Source organism: Poecilia reticulata, linkage group LG16 (assembly GCF_000633615.1).
Source record: "Poecilia reticulata strain Guanapo linkage group LG16, Guppy_female_1.0+MT, whole genome shotgun sequence".
Classification (NCBI taxonomy): Eukaryota; Metazoa; Chordata; class Actinopteri; order Cyprinodontiformes; family Poeciliidae; genus Poecilia; species Poecilia reticulata.
In genome coordinates this window covers 23,567,431-23,589,617 of record NC_024346.1, presented here as the reverse complement: position 1 = coordinate 23,589,617, position 22,187 = coordinate 23,567,431, and the positions used below count along the sequence as shown (strand labels likewise).

At 38.8% G+C, this 22,187-nt stretch overlaps 1 protein-coding gene across 4 annotated transcripts in view; it reads left to right on the top strand.

Moving 5' to 3' along the window:
- The first annotated feature begins 297 nt into the window (after nt 1–297).
- LOC103478352 (CUB and sushi domain-containing protein 3-like) overlaps nt 298–22,187 on the top strand; it is a 244,833-nt gene continuing 222,943 nt past the window's right edge. For all 4 annotated transcript variants that reach the window (XM_017309426.1, XM_008432116.2, XM_008432118.2 and 1 more), the window contains exon 1: nt 298–977. In XM_017309426.1, the coding sequence (XP_017164915.1) occupies nt 800–977 (178 nt within the window). In that variant the 5' untranslated portion in view covers nt 298–799. The remainder of the gene's footprint in view (nt 978–22,187) is intronic.

Genomic DNA, 22,187 nt, shown 5'->3' with positions numbered 1-22,187 from the left:
AATAAGGGATCCGCTCGATCTCCACAATGGGGGGGGGGGGGGGGGAAGAAAAGAAAAGTCAGAGTTATGATGAGGATTGCCAACAAGGCGGCTTTCTGCTGCGCGCCTCTGAGCGTCACCTAACAGTCCGCTTCCTCCCCTGACACACGCTTCCATATGAACCACATGCTGCCATTTAACAGGATTCATTTCTCTCTCTAAAGGGTTTACATTCCGCTCATAAAGACGCCCCCACCCCCTCTCCTCTCCTTTTCTCCGCCACCCACACCTCACTGTTCCCACTTCATGATTTGTTACCCACAACCAGCCAACTCATACTTACACAGGACCTTCTCCCTCTCTCTCTCTCTCTCTCTGCCTCTCTCTCTGTCTCTTCTTTTTCTCTCTCCCTCTCTCTGTTCCTATAAGGCCCCCTCCCCACCATCACAATTTTTTTCCTCTCTCTCGGACTCAGCTCAGTTCGATTGCTGATCGATAAAGGTATAAGCCTCCCTACTGCCTTAGCCGCTTTTATAGGGAACAAGAAGAAGAGGAGATGCCGAAGAGCAAGTGTGGGAGCGTGCCTTCAGAGATCTTCGCACTTGAAGCCCCTCTCAGCAGAGATGGTTGAGCCCTCGTCCAGGTTGCTGTGGTCCTCTCCTAAAATCCAGACTCGCTCACTCCTCTGCTCTCAGCTGACACAGCGCGGCGGGCGGCTCTGTCTGCTGCTTCTCCTCTGAGGAGAGAGAATCCACTTCCACCGGCCGACAGGACGAGAAAAAGCAGGCTGCGCTCCGGCTTACATGCTGTAGCTGAGAACATGAAGGGGATTTACAGGGACGGATACTACGGTGGATCTATTGAGCTGCGGGACGTTTTCAACAGGAGATGCGTTAAATGTGGCCGGGGGCACTTTGTTCAAGCCAAAACGATGGGGATTAGGACCGGAATTGTTTTCTGGAATCTCGTCTTTTCTCTGATGTTCACTTGTGTGAAAGGTACGAGCCACTGCAGCAATTTTGGTGTGTTTTCTAATGCGCTTCTCCGGTGCGTATATGCGTGCGTGGGCATGTGCGCGCGCGCGCGTGTGTGAGTGTGCAGGCGTGTGTGCGCGCAGGCGAGGAGTCAAAAGCGTTAATGTTCCAGACGTGCGCAAATGAGACTACAGCCGCTGTTCTGGGTTGAGTTTTTTCTTCTTCTTTTTTTTAAAGGGCGCAGTTTGGCGGTTTTTTGCGCTCAATGCGGGCTTTGACTGAAGCGCTCAATAGAGATTCTTGCGGTAGCCTACGCTTCTTCTAATAGCCTACGTGAGCTGCTTTGCTTAGTAGCCTAACTAGTAAATTGTTGTGGCTCAAGTGCATGCACTGCAGATTTCTATTCAGATTCTGACTGATCAGGAAGGAGGGGCGATTATGTTTTATAGAAGAGTTTGTTTTTAAAGTATTTATACCTGATTTGCGACAGGCCGGTGACTCTGAAACCACGCAATGGCCGAGGCAGTAAGTGGAACCAATTTGGCTGATGGTGTGACTCTCCACTGTGGGCAGGTGAAAGGTGGGCTCCTTAGTATTCAGAGGGCTCTTTCTAAAGCAGCTTGAATGCTTGCTGCAGCTGATGAAAAAAATACCGGTTAGGTTTCTGAAATGACATAAATCTTAAAAATGTCAAAGGATCGTTGAAATGTCCCCATGGTTTATCCACTGACTAAAATGTTCTCACTTCAGGAAAAATAATGATAAAATAAAATCTATTGTCTAACCAACTTCTTCCGCAAAAATGTAAATCCTGCTGCTTAAACAAGACGTCTGTCAGATTGATTAAAAACAACTGTTGCTTGTATTAAGTCTAACCAGGACGTAACTAGGATTGAAAGACATGGCAGGGGGATGCTTGGAGAAGAAGATTTGTGCTCGTGAACCTTCACCAAAATCGTTGTTTCAAATCTAACTGAATTTTTTTAATGTTATTGTGTTATTGATAGTTGTACAATTGAGCAGCAATTACAAAAGGTTACATGTTCTGCTGCTACTTCTGCTCTCTGTCTCTGGAAACCGTTCCACCTGCCCTCTCCTGAGCAGTGACAGTAACAGCTCCCAGGATGGGGCCTTCTTTTTTTTCTCTATTTACATATCATTAAAGATAGGGATTTTTTTCCCCTTACAATTCAGACCAGGTGTCATAGGCCTAAATTACAGAGTTTTCATTTAATCTGAGGTTGCTATGGAAACAAACAAACATCAAGACTCATCCATTTGGGATCTTTACATGCAGAGAAAATGTTTCATAATCTCAAATATCGTTTAAATGAATTTCTGTTCAGCACAGAACTTCATCAGCTTGATCAGTGTAAGCATTTTATAGTTTGAAATACAGATCACAAAGTGGAATAGCCCTTTAATTTAGGGCCAGCCTGGTAGCTGTGAATCATCAGATGTCATCTTCATTATTAGTTTTATTCATTGTAAAACTGACAGAGTTTCTTTTTCAGGACATTAGCTGCCCCCTGACAGAAGCTCACCCAGGGTGGGGAGCCATATTCCTTCATCAAAATGCTCCCAAGTATTTAGGATGTAAACACCAAAAATTAGCATATGAGGTTTACCAACACACCATGTATGAAGTGTAGTGATGGGTTTGTGTTTATGAAAAAATGCTAACAAATACAGTTATGGTTAAAAAATGCTAAGTGGAGCCTGGTTCAAGTTGAGGGTTTTAGATTCTGGGACTAAAAGTGTAATCTGAGCTTTACTTGATTCTAAAACTATTACAATCTAACTTGATGAGGTCCACAAAAACACACAACAGATCTCACACCAAATGACAATATATTTATTTCACTATGTGGTTTTTGCTCCTTTGTGTAATCTGTGCATCTACATATGAAACTACAGTTATAGAGGTCCTTCTGAACATTTTAGAGGGGCTTTAGTTCATGTGTTCAACCAACAGGGCAATATTCAAATAACAAAACCTAGAAATATAATGTCTCTTACCAGTCAAGAGGGGCCTGTGCATGCACTTCTGTGACTGCTGGTGTGAAAAGACTGGAAATGAACCCAAAAGGAATGAAACATTCAACAACGGCTCCTCTAAAGCCTTTTTTTGTGCGTCCTCTGAACATGCGTGTGCATTCAGATGTTAAGAGAATGAGAGTGCATGGCTACTTATCTGTTGCATGGCTGTATGTGATTCAGAATATGAGCACAGATATCAATTTACATGCAGATTTCTCTTTTTTTTGTCTCTCCCCCTTACTGTGAGTAATTCTCGTGTCTGTCTATTGGGGGTGGATGTGGCGCCTACCAAGAATGAGCCAAGTTGAGTCGAGCAGAGTCGGGCACTGTGCTGTTTCATCACCACCCACATTGAGGCAATGTCAAACCTTGAGGCCAGTGCCAATCCTCCTAGTTCTGTTACTTATTAGGGAGGCAGCCAGCCGGGAATTGGCTAGGGAAGTAGGGAGAAAAGAGGAGGAGGAGAGGGCCCAGGTCCCATTTTTTTTTACATTTTTTTTCTGGGAAAACTGTGTAGGAAATAGCGAGCAGCTGTTGTTCCTCTGCTCTGACAGTTGACACAGTGTTTGCAGAGATAAAAAGATATCGACTAGATCTGGCCTATGACTCACTTTTCCTGCTAAGATAATGATGCCATTAAAAAAAGATTCCTATGGAGCCGAGATTGTAGAGTGGCATTTTTCTAGAGTTTCTTTCTTTTTTTTTTTTTTTTCCTCCTGTGTGAAAATGAAATTAGATGAGCTGGGATCCAGACGCATGCTTTCAATTTGGGGTTGACAGAAAAACTCCACAATAGAGATGCGTATGAGATCCTGTTACTCTGGTTGCTACTGCACCAGTAAAAAAAAAAAAAAAACTTGAGAAAAAAAGTGCGGAGTTTTCCTGATCTAGGATAGAGTGGTTCATATCAAATTATGTTTGTGTTAGATTGGCCTGATCAAAGATCAGACCGAAATCTACTTTGGAATCTCAAAAATGGATATCCACATGATACTGTTCCTCTGATCGTACCATTTTTGAGCTAGTTTGGAAAGAGGAATTGGCAAACATGTTCAGATTCTTGATGTACGAAGCTGGTTGACACTAGTGACATTCATTATTAAAGTTACACTCCGAGGGATGAAAATTGGCACATTGTCATTAAGTAAACACATAAATAAACATGGCGACTGATCATAGCTTGTCTTCCCACTCTTAATATCGTATTCATAAATAAATGATTCTCATTAGACTGTTTGGCCCAGGAGGAAGAAGAGGAGTGATCATATTTGTAGGGACAGCCACCCCCCCCTCCCCCCACCCCACCCTTTGGTGGCATTGGAAGATGAGCTGTATTTAAGTCTTGTTTTTTATGGTTCTGGTTTTGATTATATTCACATTTTTTAACACAAGAAAGTCTGTCATATTTCCAGAAAAAGCACCACTTCATGGCGGTGAGTGCTTTATTTAGATAGTGGTCACAGCTTCTTGCTTTGTGTCTCTGAATTAGAGCAAGCCTAGAAGTAGCTCAGTCATTAAGCTGAAAGCACATGGAAAACAGTTTGAATGTAAGTAAAAGGTATGTTTCTACAAGCGAGCGATTAACAGCAGTGATATGACGAAACTGTCCGTCTGTCGGCTCCTACTGTTTGGGTTTTGTTACTGGAAAGGTTACCTCAGGTGTACTTTCAATTTAAGACTTTTTTTTTCACTTAAACTTTAGCTTAGACATAATATCACCTGGGTCTTCACTTGATTTCTTTTTTTTTATTAAAGTGGGTTATTAGATAAATGGATCTGATCTGCTTTTGAAGGGACTAATTGGAACTAATCAGGTGGGTTCTGAACGGACTGTAATCTGGTCAGTGAGACACATGATGAAGGCTTTATCTCAGTGTGATTATGTAAACAGTCTGTAAAGGCTACTGGGGCTAATCGGGATTACAATTTGTCCCTGTAATTATATTCTATCTACAAGGAATGCAAGGCATTATCACCCATGCCTTTAAGGTTCTTGATCTCCACACTACCACCAGCAGAGCAGAAAAAAACAGAAAGTCTGGTAGACAGAGAAGATTTCTGAAAGGAACCATAAATGGAGCTGGGACCAACATCAGCCAGCCTCTCAAACCCATTTCCCCGCTCTCCTTATGGTTTTCTCAGAGCTGATACCTGTGCACACTCTCCGTATGGACTTCCAAAGAACAATTCGACTCACTCAGTGGCCTACTGCCCATGCTTTTAGGCTTGGGCCAAGCCCTTAGATGTTCCTGATGGGTCCCAGTGAAGGTCAGATAGAGTTTACTGGCCTTGCTTAAGTCACTTCCAATGTAGACAGCTCTCCTGGCGATGAGATATTGGCAATATCTTGTCTTCAGGAAGAGAAATAGCAAATAGTTTGCTGAGATTAAATGTAATAGGTTCACTGGAGTCTGCTTCCAGAGACAAGGCCACAGATTCAAGGTGGAATATCTCTTCCACCTAAGGAGCCGTTTTTTTGAGTGGATTAGGCTGTAATCTGCCAGAGGCATATCTGATAGTAAAAACATGTTTGCTTGTTTGACCTTAATCAGACGTTGCATTAAAAACAGAACCGCAGAATTGTGTTGGGATATAGTCTCCAAACAAGTATGTGCTATGAATACAAAAAGGAAGATACATCTTTAACCTTGATCACAAATAGCACACTAGCAACTATTCTAGATGTAAAGTAAAGTAAAATTCTGTGTATTATTGCTTTGTCTCAGACAAAAAAAGAAATGGGTGTGCTTGCATGCGTAAGTGGGAGGAGATGTATACGTTAAGAAATAACATAAATAAAATCCCTGGGGGAACACATATTGCTACTCAAAATAACAACAACAAAAAACACATACATTTTTAAGTTTATTACTTCACTTTTATATCAGAAAAATACAAGCAATACATGGAAAGGTCCACATTTTCTTGCAAAGGATTCTGGCAATCTTGTTAGAGTGCTTAACCCAGTGAAAACTCTTTGACATACTCGATATAAAAAAAAAAAAGAACCGGTCACAAGAAAACGCTACGTGCATCAACACTGACCAAATCAACACAGAAAATGTTTGGCAGACACAAAAATCAACCTTCCATGGCCACATTACTCTGTGGTTGAAGTGAAGAGAGCATAACAGAGGAGAACAGGATTCTGGGAAGAAGACTGTTCAAAGAGTAATGTTGTCAAAGATCCGTCTCTATGCTGGTTCCAACCCTGTGGGTTGCTCACAGAGGGTTGTGCAAAATATTGACATAAGCTTGGCCAATAGTTGTGCAGCTGCTGTATTTGCTCAGCGCAATTATTTCTTGACATGGCAATTTTGAATTTTGTACAGCTGAATAAATGTACTTTAAGATTGATTTTTTTTCTCCCCCCCACCCAAACCCTTAAATTATTCAGTTGTGAGTTATACCACTGCGATTAAATATGGAATTATTTTAAGTCATCTTTACCCGGGATGCCAACAAAATGAGGCTGGCACCACAAATGCCACCTTATTACATAGCCTTTCATCTAGCTAAGAATTGCAGCTATTGTGCACTACGTTTTTTTTTTTTTGTCTTATTTTGACAACCTGTAACTATGCAAATCCATGCAGCCTCATAAATCTTCCACCACAGAGCTCACAGCTGCTCTTTTTTGTTTCTGTGGCTGCTGGCTGCTGTTTTGATGTGTGACAGGAGAGCAGGCGGCGCCAAGGCATGGTCAGGGAAGCAAAGTGAGCTGACGCAAAGGTAACCAAGGAGGGAGACTGCAGCTCAAGGTTTCAGTGGTTCCACAACACGTGTCGGTATCAGTTAGGATGATGGACGATGATGACAGACACCTTCGGAGACTCTCAACTAATCCTGTCGCTGCGGCTCGCTTTGCTTTGCAAACAAAAATCAGTTTTCCACAAAAAACATTTCTTCTGCTTCTTTCCATGCCACTGCTCGTAACAATCAGTGTTTATTTTAATTAGTATTTAACCTTGTAACAACCAAAAAAAAATATATGAGAAGAACTCAGGAATATATAATTCTAAAAGTACAAGCAGACTCTTGTGGATGGAAATTGAAGGTTTCTGAATTTTTATTCCCAGTTCATTTTAATACAGGTGAAGCAGAAACAGTTACAATATATATGTATATATGTATATATATATATTTTTTTTTATTTGGTCTTAAATGATTGTGACTAGAGGATCATTCATGTTTAATTTGGGAAAGGGTGCTTAAAGTTAAACAACCATCAATGCTCATCAGTGCTAGAGAGGCAGAACAAAAGACTGCACACGTAGTCTTCTTGAAATCAGGCAGGAGGAGGAGGAGGAAGGCACATCGTGTCATCTTAATGGTTTTTGAGTCGCATGCAGATAAACATTTTGAAAGAGTTGTGATTTTTTCCATCATCGAGAGATTTCTTTTAATTAGTTTGAGTCTTTTTAATTTTTTCCGCGCTCCACCGGAAGAAGGAAAATATTTTGTGGCACTGTTAAAGTGTTTTCTCAGCCGAGAAAACAGAGTCAGATTTCTGCTGTGAGCTTTGAAAAAGGAAAAAAAAAAAAAAAATATATATATATATATATATATTGATCCGCTGTTAATGTGGTTTCAGGGTGCCATGCTGCGCACATTAGCCTTTCATCCCTGCCACTAGAGCCGCATGTCTTAAAGCACAGGCTCATCCTACCCTGTCTATTTTCTGCTAGAAAAAAAAAAAAAAAAAGCCCAGCGTGCTCTATCCACCTTCCTGCAGTGTTTCATTAGTTAGAAACGTAACTCTTTGCAACATAGATTTTAGTTAATTTGCTTGGTCCAAATATGCTTTCTTCGAATGCTCATATTTTCTGAGTGAAACAAGATACACCTTCGGTCATGGGAGCATAAACACGGAGGTGCAATGTCACTGGTACAGAGAGGTTGAACAAGAGTCCAGGCAGCCACTATCATCTCACTGCAGACCACAAATAAATGTGAGAGCAATCATGGCGCTGCACTTCCAGTCCAACCTTTGGAACCAGTGAACTCTGACAGCAGCAGGTTAGAGGAGGAAAATAACTTATTTTTTACTCTGGTACATATAGGAAGATTCCACTGAGGAGAATAGCAAGCAGCAATGCAATTCATGCTGCTGCGTGTGATATTGTATTTGTGTAGAATGGCACAGAAATTGGGAGGAGTCTAAAATCTCATGGGGTGAAGTAGAATCTTTTTGACTGGAGTTTAAAGTTTTCTAATTAAAGGTGCCAGGAAGGCATGTTTGTGTGTATCAAAGCAGCTGAATCGAAGGCCATGTCGAAATTAGAATACCACCGACGTCAATTAAACTAACGCGCAATTTGCTTTTTAGGAAGTAAAGACGAAGAAAATCTTTTATTCATTTAAATAAGCAGTTTAGATTCCCTTCCCCAATCAGTGGGTGGATATTTCTGAACTATAAGAAAATTAGATCTACATAAAGACCTTTTCTGTTCTTTGAGGCCGTTGTGATATATAAATGCAAAATAGGAATTTGTGGCGACCATTGCAATGTTCAATTGCTTAGAGACTAAAGTCTCTCTGGAGAGAAAACAAAGTCCTGCTCTTCAAGAATTAGAAACACAGCTTCATTTATTTTCATATTGTAGAGGCTAATGAGATCAGGAGGTCAAAACACATGTTTGCAATTCCAAGGTTGAAGGTTTTTGAGTCATTTCCAGGGTTCTGATTGCTGTCCTTTGGTTTCTGTTTGTTGTAAAATGACAAAGGAATATAATTAAAAACACTGGGACTCAGGCTGCTGAAATCTGGGAACGCAAGAGCTCACTGTTGTAGATTGTCTTGAATTTAATACGGTTGCGACTCAGACTTCAGTCTTGTGGTTTCTAGTAAAATTAGATGGAAACTGATGTCCCTTTGGGCTTGTATAGATTGCTAGTTTGAAGTTTACGTACTCAGCAAGGACACGAACGTCATAATCATTTAGGAATTGTAAAGTAGCTTTGGAACTGTTGAGTGATTACACAACACACATTTCAATTATTTTTTATAAGCATTTAGAGGTACATATTTGAATTTATTTAGAATATTCTTTAATTCGTACAGTCAACATTGTAAACACAAGCTCAAATACAGATATACATGTCCACTAATAATTGGATATCTTGACTGCATACAATTTTTGTAGCAGTCTACAAGCTACTGCCGTTATTTTTGGCTCAGTGTTCGACTCATTCTTCTTGGCAGAATTGGCAAAGTTTTCCCAGTCCTCATTATTCATTCCCTCTGCAACGCACCCACACAACTAGAAGCAAAACAGACCCTCAGCATGTTGCCACCTCTACCATGCTTGACAGCGACTATACAGTTCATAAGTTTGATTGTCTTCACTGCATTGTTCCTTACGTTGCAGCCAAGTAGTTCGGTCTTTTCTGACTCAACAGTTTTTCTCCAAAAGAAACGTGGTTTGACCACCAAGACAACTGCAAATTTTTAGTGGGGATTGATATTTGGGATTTTTTTTCCCCCCATCATTCAGTACCCTCTCAGATTAGGGTGATGCAAAACTGTTTGTACTTAGGACAGTGACTCTGGTGTCTCAGCAATCTTAAATAAGTGACAGGTTGCTCCAGGATTGGTGTGATGGTTAAAACCTGTGGCACAGCAGGACAATAACCACAAACTCTTACCAAAGCCCTTTTGAAATGGATAATAAGCAAACATTCATTATTTAGGATGCCTGATCTCAAATCTGCTAAAAGTTGGAAGACTATTTTTCAACCATCAAATGCAGTCTTTACAAATACTACCTAAACATAAGCTGTCAGCTATTGGGACATTTACCCAAATATTACTGTAGTTGTCTGAACATATTTTTGTTTGTATGTCAGTTTTTGATCCTAAGTGGATGGGAGGAAACTCACAGTTAGCTTGACCTTGTGCATCCAATTCTTGTTTTTGAAATTCATTGGAATTGTTTGTTGTGTTATCTCTCCAAACTGGAAAATGAATTATTCAAATGAGCCATTCATACACAAAGAATTTTGAACATTTGATCTTTATTCTAATGTCTCTGGTTAATGAGATGCCAAGGTCAGCCGTCAGTGAAAAATATTACCAATTTGAATGGTTTGCATTTCAATAGCTATCATTTCATTAAACTTGATGCAATGGTCATAAAGACAATGAGTTAAAGGCTCCAAGTGAGAAAGTTTAACAAAAGAACATTTTCCCAGCTAAAGTCGACGCTTTGGGGCCCAAATGAATATCTATTTGTACCGTGCATTCATTACACAATAATGTTCAGCTTTTTACCATACATTTTATTAATCTAAGAGGTTAACACAACTGCACAGGAAGTTTCTAAAGGATTTATGGGTAACTGTAGCCTGCAGGTTGAAAAAGTGGTAAATCTGCTGCAGCTGTTACTTTTTTTGCATGGAGGATCTAAATCTGCAGTTCTAAACTGCTGCCTCCATTACTTTTCCTTCCTGGAGGGGCAGCAGGTTGTGTACAAATGGTCAAACAAATTAAGCAGAATATATAAGCAGCTAAACATTAATAAGGGCCTGTTTTTAGCCCGGAACTGTGTTTCCAGCAAGCTGAACGAGCAAACATGTCTTTTTTTCCTTCTTTTTTTTTTTTTTTTCTCTGTGAACAGCCTTTTAACTGGATGTAGATGTTTACCTGGAGAGTAAAAACTGTCCAGCAATGTTTTAGCCTCTGCAGTTGCCTTCAGATAGAAGAAGATAGATTGTTTTCGGAGCTTCTTTCCTCTTCCGTTTTCGGGGGGAAAAGGAAGCGTTGACGTTATTGTTTGTTTGGGATATTGGAGGCTAGAGAGACAAGCATCCTATTAGATGTGCTGTTGGCACACAGTTCTGTGTTGTACAGCAGCTCTCACAGCGGTGGTCTGGCATCAGTTGCAACACGGCTCACTAGCACTTTGAGGAGGTATTGGTGTCTAGCCACAACACACTGTATCTGTTGGGAAGTAGCTAAAGCGCCGGCAGCAAACGGACTTGGGGAAATAGTCATAATGCTTGGCTAGCCAGGCACATGACCTGCTTTATCCCTGCAGTGGTGAGTGTTCGGTGTGTGTACTTGTTTATGTGCCAGCTGTGTTAAGCGTGGCAATGTATTTGATTTTAGTATTTTTCACCTCGGTGGTTGGCAATTTAAAACCACCAAATGGAATATTTCTAAACCCCTTCTCCAAATTGCACTGACACACTCATGAGGTAATAGTGATTCGCTGGGAAGCCTCTTTTTCTGTTTTTGTTGTGCGGAAGCCCATTTCCCTTTCATCAAGCATGCAGACAAGCGTGGTGAGGGGCTGCGATTATGCACATTCTATCACTATGAAATGTGAGGGTGCAGCATGTTCATGCAGATAAAATCCTTTTCTATGGGGACATCAGTTTAAGATTTCTCTCCACTAAGGTTGTTGATGTGGTCATTGAAGTCGTCACTGTTTGAGCTCCTGGTTTCGTGGGTGAAAAATGGTTTTCTCTTCTGTCCCCATTTTATGGCGACACCTCAGAACACGATTTTTCGAAAATGTAGAAAAGAACGTTATTGGACCTCTAAAGCCAAGGTTTCCATGTAATGTCACTTCAAAGTGCTCTTTTTCTATTTACCCAGTTTGTGTGCTCTCCCTCGAACCATGTGACATTCTAGCTCTGTCCTTCTCCTCAGCCTACCTTCTCCTCTCTCACCACACACCTGCAACCCATTTCTTGTTCAGTAATCAACCTGCTCAGTATACATATGTAACTCATTCTCAGTCACTCCTTGCTGGTTCCTCCCATTAGTTTCCTGTTAAACCCTGCTACTTTCCCAGTTTTCCCTGCTGACTTGTTGTTCTGGATTCCTGTTTTTGTTTGTCTCTGGCTCCCTGCGGGTTTTTTTTGTAAGTTTTCTTTCATAATTTTTTTTTTCATTAAACATTTGTTAACTACAAGCTGCCTCTGTCTCTCTGCATTTGGGTCCACTTTTCAACAGCACAACATGACACCATTACACTGTTATAAAATTAAAACCACAAATTTTAATTTTGTCCATTGCTGAATTTATTTGGTAATTTACATAATAGACCAACACAAAGACAAAGCAAAGGTCAAGTGAGGGGAAGATAATTTATGGTTACAACGTTACACACAAATGAAATCTGAAACTAAGTGTGCAGTTGTATTCAGACCAGTGTCAAACAAAACAATTTCTAACACCATTGAAGCTGTGAAACTTTGCAATTAGGCTAGATGAGACTAAATGGAGTTGCCTGTATTTTTTTTCACTTTCCAGTTCTTTTTAATATTTTTACAAACTGTTGTTTTTTGTGCTTAGCTCACAATATTGGTGAAAAGGTGAAAACTCTCTGCAGTGTTTTTTAACGGGTGAGGATGCAACAGCGAAACAATAACCTTTGCACAAATGAAGACCAGCTGGTTTGTTGACCTTTGCTTTGTTAAATAAAGGGTCCATGTCCCTTTGTTCTGTATCCAAGTTATACTGATGGATATCTCTATATTGGCTGAATAATTTTTTAAGGTCAGGTGCAAATCAAAGCACCATTATATTTTCCATTCTTTTTCTTTTTTTGCACCATAGCCAGGAGAGGTGCAAAAGTCTACCTTAGTATATGTGACAGACTGTCATGACAAATCAAGAAGAAATGCCATGCAGAGCGCCATCTGATTAAGCATTCAACAACATCAGTCATGAGAAAGAGGAAGCGTGAGGCAGGTGCATGGACATAAGATAATACACACAAAAAACACAAATACAAAAGCAGAAGCTTTGGTTGGAGAAAGTCATTAAAATCGAGAAGAGGAAGATTTGCTCTAATCTTAATGAAGTTTAAATGGTGATTTGACCACCCATCGTGAATTCCCAGCGCTCAAAATAGCACTCATTACTTGTTTAATCTGAAAGTATGTTTTAGTTATTCATGCAACTTTCTATTAATTTCGCCTGCACTGCTGTGAATATTTATTTATGTATGAACAATCTGCATACGTCTTTCCGACCTCGTACCCACGACTGTTAATACTGTGATCCATTGTAGTTTTCCAAGCGTTATTAATTAGATCATTAATAAACACGCTCTCAAGTTGGAGTCAGGAATAGTAACACGTTGTTTACTGCAAGACAACTTTAAGGAAGTCTTACCCTAAGCTAATTAGGCGATGGATATAAGCACTGGGATCTTAAAAACACAGACAGCCAATGATACATATTAGCTTCTTGGCTTAGAAAATAAAATGGCAAAGAATTGTAAAGTTAACTTTAATAGATCACTTAAAAAACGTCAAACATTATTGGAACTGTTTTTTTTTTTTATATCTCTGTACTGCAAGAAAGCACTCGGTAAAAGCTCAGCCCTCTCCAAAAGTATGTGTAATAGGGCTTGAAACATCTTTGCACGAAGTCAGAGCTCATAGAGGAAAAGAGTTCACCTCACCCATTCTCAGCTGCATGGCTCATGACACATGCACACAGTGCCTTCAATATCTCAGCGTGTGTATTTGTGTGGAAAAAATGTTCCAGCATCAACCAAATTACTTTTTTTTGCCATATTGTCCATCCTCCTAGCATAGCAGCTATTTTAAAGGGTGCATATTATGAAATTGTCACTTTTTCTGTGCCTTAAAGGCATATGTATTTGGAGCACTGATATCATTGTTACTTCAAAAACTTACACAACGCACCATTCTCTGTTTAGGTTTGTAATTTTTTTCTGGATTTTCTACTCGTTCTGTGTTGGAAATTACAAAAAATTAATTAGTTGCACTGTTTACATTGCAATTATTTGCAAGTTACTATTAGAAGATTTTGGTTTCATTGTTTAAGTTGTCCATTTGGATGAAACATTTAAAGAGAATCCAGAGGAAAAGTAAAGCCCAGAGTTTATGGAACCACAATATGGCAAAAATATTACTAAGTTAATTGGCTTGACTGAGATATATGTAAGGGCTGAGATGTTTCATACAACTTTTGAAGTTCTTATCACTATGTGTTTTAATAATCTTCTTCAGCTCAAAGCATCACAAACATTACAAACAATCTATGCAGACAAGATAAACGAGTGTTTAAAAATACAATTGTATTTTATGTGATAAACCAAAACCTGAAAATGCCTCTGTGGAATTGCATTCAGACTCTTAAGACGATACGTCACAGAACCAACAAATGCAGAGCCACTTATCTGGCGTGGCACATTTAGATACACTGTCATGTTTTCTTGTTTTCTTTGCAACATAGCTGAAGCTCATTTAGATAGAGCTTTTCAAATCATATTGCCGATTTTTAAATCTGGACTTGAAAGGATCATATGTCACGAATATGAATGTGCTCATTTGGTTAATAGTTATCTGCGTTCTTTTATCAAATACACTCCAATAAAATAAATTAGAGTTTGTGAACCAAACCAGAAAAAAATGTAGAAAAACTCAAGGGTTATGATTATTTTTGTAAGGCACTGTATAGAAGTCTTTCTGAGAGTGCTCTAGAGCACTTGGTCTGTTTCATGTCCTTATTTCAGATGTCTTGCTCAATTTTGAAGGCACTCTTCACTCTTCATAGTTTTGTTTATTTGTGTTTTCACGATCTTCGACAAAAACAGACATGAGGCGAAAAAAAAAAGAAAGGGGGCAAGAAAGAAGCCAAGCGTCATACTAACCCTTCAAAAACATCCAGAAAGACGAGTTTTATTGGACTTCTGAGACCCGGTTGGATAATTGACCAAAGCATATCACACTGATTTCATTAAGACCTCCAAAAATTGTGTCAGCTGGTGAAAACGGGGATAATATGTCTGCCTTTAAAGCAAAGCCCCTTCACAGTGCACCGATGACCTATGTCTTTCGTTTCTATTTTTACGGGCAGATTGATTCATCTGTCATCTGCAATAAAAAACAAGATATAAAAAAAAAAAATGTGGAAGTGAGAGAGCTGGGCTCAGATATTCATGTGAAAGTGAGCCACAGTCTGTGTCTCCGCAGTTTTTTCTCTATTTTTTTTTTCCTCTCCTGAAATATGACAACATTTAGACGTATTTTTATTTAAGGACCACAACACTCACCGCACTAATGTGTCTTGGAAATGTTCAATTCACAAGTTAATTAACACTTTGATTTTAATGTGCTATTTTGCTCTATTAATGCAACAAATTCACAAACACATTTGCCAAAGTGGGTGTAACCATATTTCTTGAATTGGCAGTCGAATGAATTCTATTAACAAGAGCACCAAATGTTTTCACAAATTTCCTTTATTGCAACGATTACTGAAAAACAAGAGGTACTGCCAGATCAGATAAATTTTATCGCCTGGCACAGGACGGTACATACAACAAAGAGGGGAAAGATTAGTCAACTGACTGAACGGATAAAATTAATGCACTTTAGGGACGGCATGGGAAATATAACAGGATGGATTTTCTTAAGTGCTCTTGTCCACTATTAGACTTAAACAGTTGCAATGCAGAATGAAGATTTCTTAATTGTTTATGAGGATAGTCAACAATACATTTATATTAATATGTGTTAAGATTTTAAGCCAACGAGCTGAGATGTATGCTAAACATCATGAACTCATGATAAATTATTTTCTTATCATAAACAACGTTAGCAATCGATCCCACATACAATCCGGAATCATAAAGTTATATTGTTTTTAACCACAACAGCTGTTCTACTGATCAATCCACAGCTGTCTGAAACTATTTTATAAAGTAAAATCACTAATTAAATCAGAGCAACATTAAAAATATCGCTAGAAATCTGAGCTATGACAAACTAATTTAGCTCAATGATGGACATCTTGCATGGAGCTTTATTTTCTCTGTTTTCCACGAGTTTAGGGAGAATTTCCCCACGTGAGACTAGAGATTTTAGCACATGATTTGAGTATATTCTACACTCATATCCAAATAATTGCAGCGTTATGCATAAACATGGCAGAACAACCACTTTTCTACCATGTAAATATTAAATAAACGAGAACCTAAGGTTCAGCGTACCAGCAACCAATCAGAGATTAGAAGAATTAATCAGCTTAAGCAAGTCTCTGAAGAAGTTTTCTATGTTCAAGCCACAGACAATTAAAAACACTTTTTCTTTTGTCCATTGAGTCCTGATAGAAATCATTGGTGGACTTCAGTGAACAACAAACCCTCGCACACAGCAGAGAAGAACAAAAGCTTATTTCAAGTAGCTGCAGTTCAGAGCGGAGGATTTAAACAGTGACAGTGGCCCTCCATTTATGTCAGATAAATGCACAGTCCAAAGAAGAAAGTTTAGAGAGAGCTATCGCCTCGCCATCATTAAGCCAAGTTTCAACTGGACAAAGCAGTTCCTCATGCTTACTGCTTCATCAATCATGAGCAGTCTGGGGTCTTTTAGCTCATAATAATTTGAATAGCAGTCAACGACTCCTCTCCTCTCCTGCTGAAAATAATCGTTATTCCTTTATAGCTGAACACAACTCTGCAATGAGTAGTGAACCACATATTGTGGGTCTGCATATTTTATGCCTTACTGTGTGTAAAAGAAGGCAAAAAAATGCTGTCTACATCTTTTTCATGCTTTAAGTAAACCTTAAACAACCAATTTAGTCTCAAACTAATTTGTTTAGGACTTGCAATTAAAATCATCCCTTCTATGATGCATAATGCATTTTGTTTACAAAATCAATCTTATTTTCCTTCCACGCAGCACTGTGGTTCATTAACTGGTTCATTCTGCCCCAAATCTTTTTTATTCTCCGCAGGCGGAAAGAGATCGCATTCAGTACTTGTGCCCTCACCCGCTGAATTAGCTGGAAACATCTTCTTCTCGAACACAAACAAACACATACCTGCAGTTCAGACTGACACAAACCCTGAGATGTTTGTCATCACAGAGTGGGAGGTGACTGTCTTTTTGTTGTTTCTTTTTTTTGACTGGGAATAGCCCGGCGGGAATAATAATCTGTTATTCTCGTCAAACTTGTGACACTCCAGCAATATTTCTTCATATTTTCAAAGGAGCAGAGATGAAGTATTTGTAAATGTAAGCATTTTGTTCAAAAGGGGGTCAGTCTTCAGCTGGAGCGTTGCCAAAGTATTCATACGCTTAGAATTTTATTTTTACATTTTAATACATTATAACCACAGAATTTTATGTTATTTACCAAAAGGTTTCACATAAGGGTGAAGGGCAAGGAAGTTAAAAAATTCAGCTCAGTTCAGTTTTATTTATATAGCACTAATTCATAACAAGTGTCATCTCTAGGTTCTATAATCCTTTCAATTCAGTCACAAATACGTTCCAATTAATCCTAGTTATCAAACAGGAACTGAGATCGCAAATAATTATTAAATTATTCAAAGTAGTTTAAAATGATTCTGTCTAAAAAATTTTCAAAAAGAAAATAGTGTAAAAATTGTAGAAATTAAAAAAGGGACAAATTCAGCTCTCTTTACTCCAATGCCACCAAATAAAATCCACTGCAGACGGTTATTTTCAGACATTTCCAAAGTCCAGCTGATCTCTGAAGATTCGACAAACTTAGTGAATAAACAACAGCTTGAAGAAGGAGGAACACAGCAGACAAGTCAGGAATAAAGTTGTGAAGCAGTTTAAATCTGGATTAGCCTAACAAACAGAAGCATAAACTGATAATCTCACAGAACATTTTCCACTCTAACAGCCAAATGTAAAGACTTATGTACAACCACAAACCTACCGATCAATCGACATGAACTGCTATGGACTCCACCAATCTAGTCTTGTGGAAAATATACAAAAGTAAAGCAGAAAATCATAATTAGGTTCATTTTCCAGCCACCATTCATTTATAAAACATAGCGAACATGTGGAAGTAGGTGCTCTGCAAAGATTTGGCTCTGAATGCAAATGGATGCTTGTTTGTCATGTTTTATCTTTAAACAAAGGAAAAAAATGCATCAGTTTCCTTTCACTTCACAAAGTTTCATTATCTATAATTATTTTGTTCTTTAATCAAAATTACAATAATAGCAGACACTGTCCCAACTCTTAGCTAAGTTTGTTATGCCACCTCGTTAGCTAGCCAGCTCTACCTCGTGTGCCGTTTGGCGGTTCAACACAGCGCTCTGCAGCGGTCTTAAAGGTGAACATGCCGAATCAACAAGCATACAGACTTGGAACTACTTCAAAGTTATGCCCACAATGTTGCTCAGTCACATGAGTCCTAGTGAAATACATGGAAGTATAAGGTTCTAATGTGACCAAATGTGAAGAAGCTGGATGGAGACTTTTGCAAGCACTGTTTTCCACGAAGCCACCTGCTGAGGGCCTTTGTCTCTGCCTGACTCAGATAATTCGATGCCAATTTATATTTCTAAACCAAATGCTCCCCACTGTGCATCCACAGCATGTTGTTAATTTGGTTTCTAATCACATTGTCTGGACAGGGAGCCACTAACACGGGGTCAGGAAGGACTCTAGAGATTGGGTTTCACTAAAAAGTTAAAACGATAAGAGGTCAGAGCGCGCAGCTGAGTGGTGAGAGTGGTATTTGAAGAAGACATACTGTGCGTCTAAGTGACAAATGAATCCACATCCCCTCTCACTTACAGGGAAGCACATGTTATCTCTATGCTGTGCTTTATAGTGAACGCATTAATGTTTACAGCGCCGCTTTTTACAGATGCAGCTTTTAGAGAGCTGACAATGCGCGACACATTACAAGCTCATATGATTCATAGCATATGAAAAGGGGATTCTAATTCACACTGGAGGAACAAGGAAAGCAGTGGAATTATAAGTCAGTTTGCTTGGAGGTAGAGTTTCAGCGCACAGAGCGCAGAGAAAGAGAAAGATTCCTGAAACAATAGGCTGAGCTGGCTGTGAGAGAAAAAGTTGAGTGAGACAGACAGATGTGAAGAAGAGGAAATAAAAGCAAAGCAAGACAGCTTGGCAACATTTGCAGAGAAAAGATGCAGAACTCTGTTTATCTAAGGATGAGAAAGTTGGAAGAGAAACGATTAAATTTTCACAAAGAGCATCTGCTCTGTTGTCTCATGGACATCGTCGCAGTCTGCCCCACTCCCACTGCAGAGCAGTTTACACAACGGGTTGTACCCCGAGTGCAGTTATCTGTCGTTAATTATTGTGCCTTTCAAAACTATTTACACAACTTAAACGTTTGTACTTGTTGTCGTGTTGCAACCAAAATATTTGTCCTTCTACAGTCTGACTGACACAAAGTAGCAAGTAAATGTGAAGTTGAAGGATAGCAATACATGGTTTTCATTTTCCTAAACAAACACAAGTATTAATAGTGTACAGTCCTTGGAAAAATATTTATAACACCTCGAACCTTTTCACATTTTCATATTAAACCAAGAGCCTGTCAAAGGGTTTCTTTGCGATGTAGAGCAAATTTTTGTAAAGTGAAAGGAAAATTAAAATTATAAATGGTTTTCAAAATATTTTGCATAGATAAAATATATTTAAAAAAATATAAAACACCCCCCCGAAAGACAGATTGTCATCTGGACTTTGATTAGGCCATTACAACACCTAAATATTATTTGATCTTAATTTTATTGATGCTTTGATTGTACCTGTAGGGTGTAAGTTGAACTTCAATGTCAAAGTTGCAAAAATAGTAATTTTTGCAGGATTATCCTCCTTTGGTCTTCATGTGGCTGTTTGTTCATTGATGTTCTCTAACAAACCTTCATGGTACAAGTTACTTCTGCTAAAATTAAATTGCACATAGCTGCTTTCTGCAGCAATTTCTAATTATGTGATTCCTTAAGGCCCTTTGCACTTGGATGTTTTTAGAAGTATCGGAGTAAACAAACACCAAACTTTTCAGGTTTTTAATTGCTTTAAAAAAATGAAAACCACACATTGCTTCCTTTCACTTTACATCTATTTACCATTTCTCATTGGTCACATAAAATACATTGATGTTAGTGACTCTAACATGACAATAAGTGGAACTGCTCAGGGTTATAGTACTGGACCAAAGCCCCGCGCAAATGTTCCAGCAAGTAATGCTGTGTTGTACTTATATCATCTAAACTTAAAGCCGCTAGTACTTTACTCTGTAAAACAGTCCATTTATCTCACAGGCTCCTATCTGCTGATTTAAAGACTGGCTCACTGAAACTCTATCCTACTGCTACACCCCCACAATGGTATACCACAGTTACAAAACCGTGTGTCCGCATGAGTCAAATCCACTGAATCACATTTATGCTCATGAATGTGTATTAAAGTTGCATGTGTCTGGTTTCATTTATTTTTTATTTGCCTGTTAACACCGTCTCACTCTAGCAGTAACAGCAGTAGCCATCCACCAGAAGTTGTCATATTGGAGTTGGGCTGATTAAGCGTACCATGTAGGCAGGGAAATTCACAAGAGATAAGAAGTGCGTAGTATGAAGCAAGAGAGATTGGTTAGCAAGGTGCTGGCCCGAAGCCAGAATTTTTCAATGTCACATCACCACGGTTACTTAAGCCCTAAATGTAACTCACTCCAGAGGGGGCTCTGTTCGAAATTTTTAGGTTCAATCTTCTGCAGGAACATCAATGGAGTGAAATTCTCTGTTGCTTTTACAGATTATGAATAAAGCAAACCTGGTGAATTGTACATTTGTAACGCCCCTGATCAAAGCTCTGCGCAAAAACACGAATCCTTAGAAAACATTTTTTTCCCCACATCAGCACATCCAGGTAGTGATACGTTGATGCATCAAATGCTCCCTTTTTGCTAATGAGATCCATTTTTTTTCTTGATTTTATTCATTCATTTATGCTTCCTCACTTCTATCATTCTGCCCCAGGGCATCATCAGGGTGTGAATGCGTGCATGAATGGGTGAACAATGTAGAATGAAGCGATGTGAAGCGGGGTCCTCTGCCGTTGAAAAAGTGCTATACAAGTAAAGGTCATTAACATTTATAATTACAAGGACTCACAAAAACAACATACAGCTTTTATAAAATCATTCTGATAGCCAGAGTAAGCCTGATGTATTGGTACTTCTTCCCACTTGTAAAATATGCCGTAAAATAAATATAGGTTTTATTGCCATAGCATAACTTCACAGTGAGATATTTATAAAAATCTAATATTTATGTTCTGTATATCAATTAATTTCTTGGAAAAGAAAAAGAAAACCAAAGCTAAATGTTTAAAAAAAAACTCTCCAGTGGGACAATCATGACCTCAAGTACATCTAAGGATTCAATTTAAATAGATGTATTTTTTTAAAGATGTTTTTCAAGCTCTTGGAGGTTGACTCATGTTTCTTAGATCATCTTCTTAGTAACTCCACTGCTGTTTGTTTTCTTGGAGTGAAAAATAAACTGAAAGTGGATCTATATTTGTCTTGTCACCACACACATGGAGCAGGTTTGTAAGGAAAGTAAAACATCTCAAAACCTCACAGTTAGAGAACTACAACAAATAGAGGCGTCTGGGAGTCAGCAAGTCTCCATTTTGCTATGTCTAGACGCGGCGCGGTTGTTTAGGAGTGATGCTAGAGTCCTAATATGTAAAAGGATTGGTGGAGTCTGCTAAAGTCTACCAGGACATTGTGATGTGGTGAAGGATTGGTGATCCTCCCAAGGTTGTGAGAACCTTTTCAGAAGAGAATATCAGGTAATTTTAGAATAAAATATATTATCTCTATATAAAGTATATTGGTTCTCATTGAGTCCTTTAGTTTTTCACAGATCTTTAAGTAGAAAGTAAATCAACAAGAAATCTACTTCTGAATTTTTTTTGGAAATACAGTCTTAGACAAAATCCTCTATAAAGGATTCTGCATGTTTGGTGAGGCAACATTGGTTTGTGGTGACAACCAGGCAAAAACAGATTTGGTTAAATATTTTTATATTCATGTTTATAAAAATTGAAGACTTTTTTTTAAGAAGGCAGACATCAATATTCGAACAGCGTTCCATCCTTTCATCTCAGCCTCTATTGCCATGCAGTCTCAGCATGTGAGTGAAGTAAATTAAGTCTAAACTGAGACTGAACCACAACAGCGCGCAGCTGCAGGTGGGCTCACCTTCAAAAGTGAAGATGTTTTCTTCGAATTTCCATTAAAAGGCCATTTTAATTCACTGTGGGTGACATCATTAGGCCTGTGGAACATAAAGAGCTCAAAAACTCTTTATTTCTACAGGTCGCAAATACTTCGGTCGATGACTGTTTTGCAATATATATCATCAGATTGAATCATCATATATAT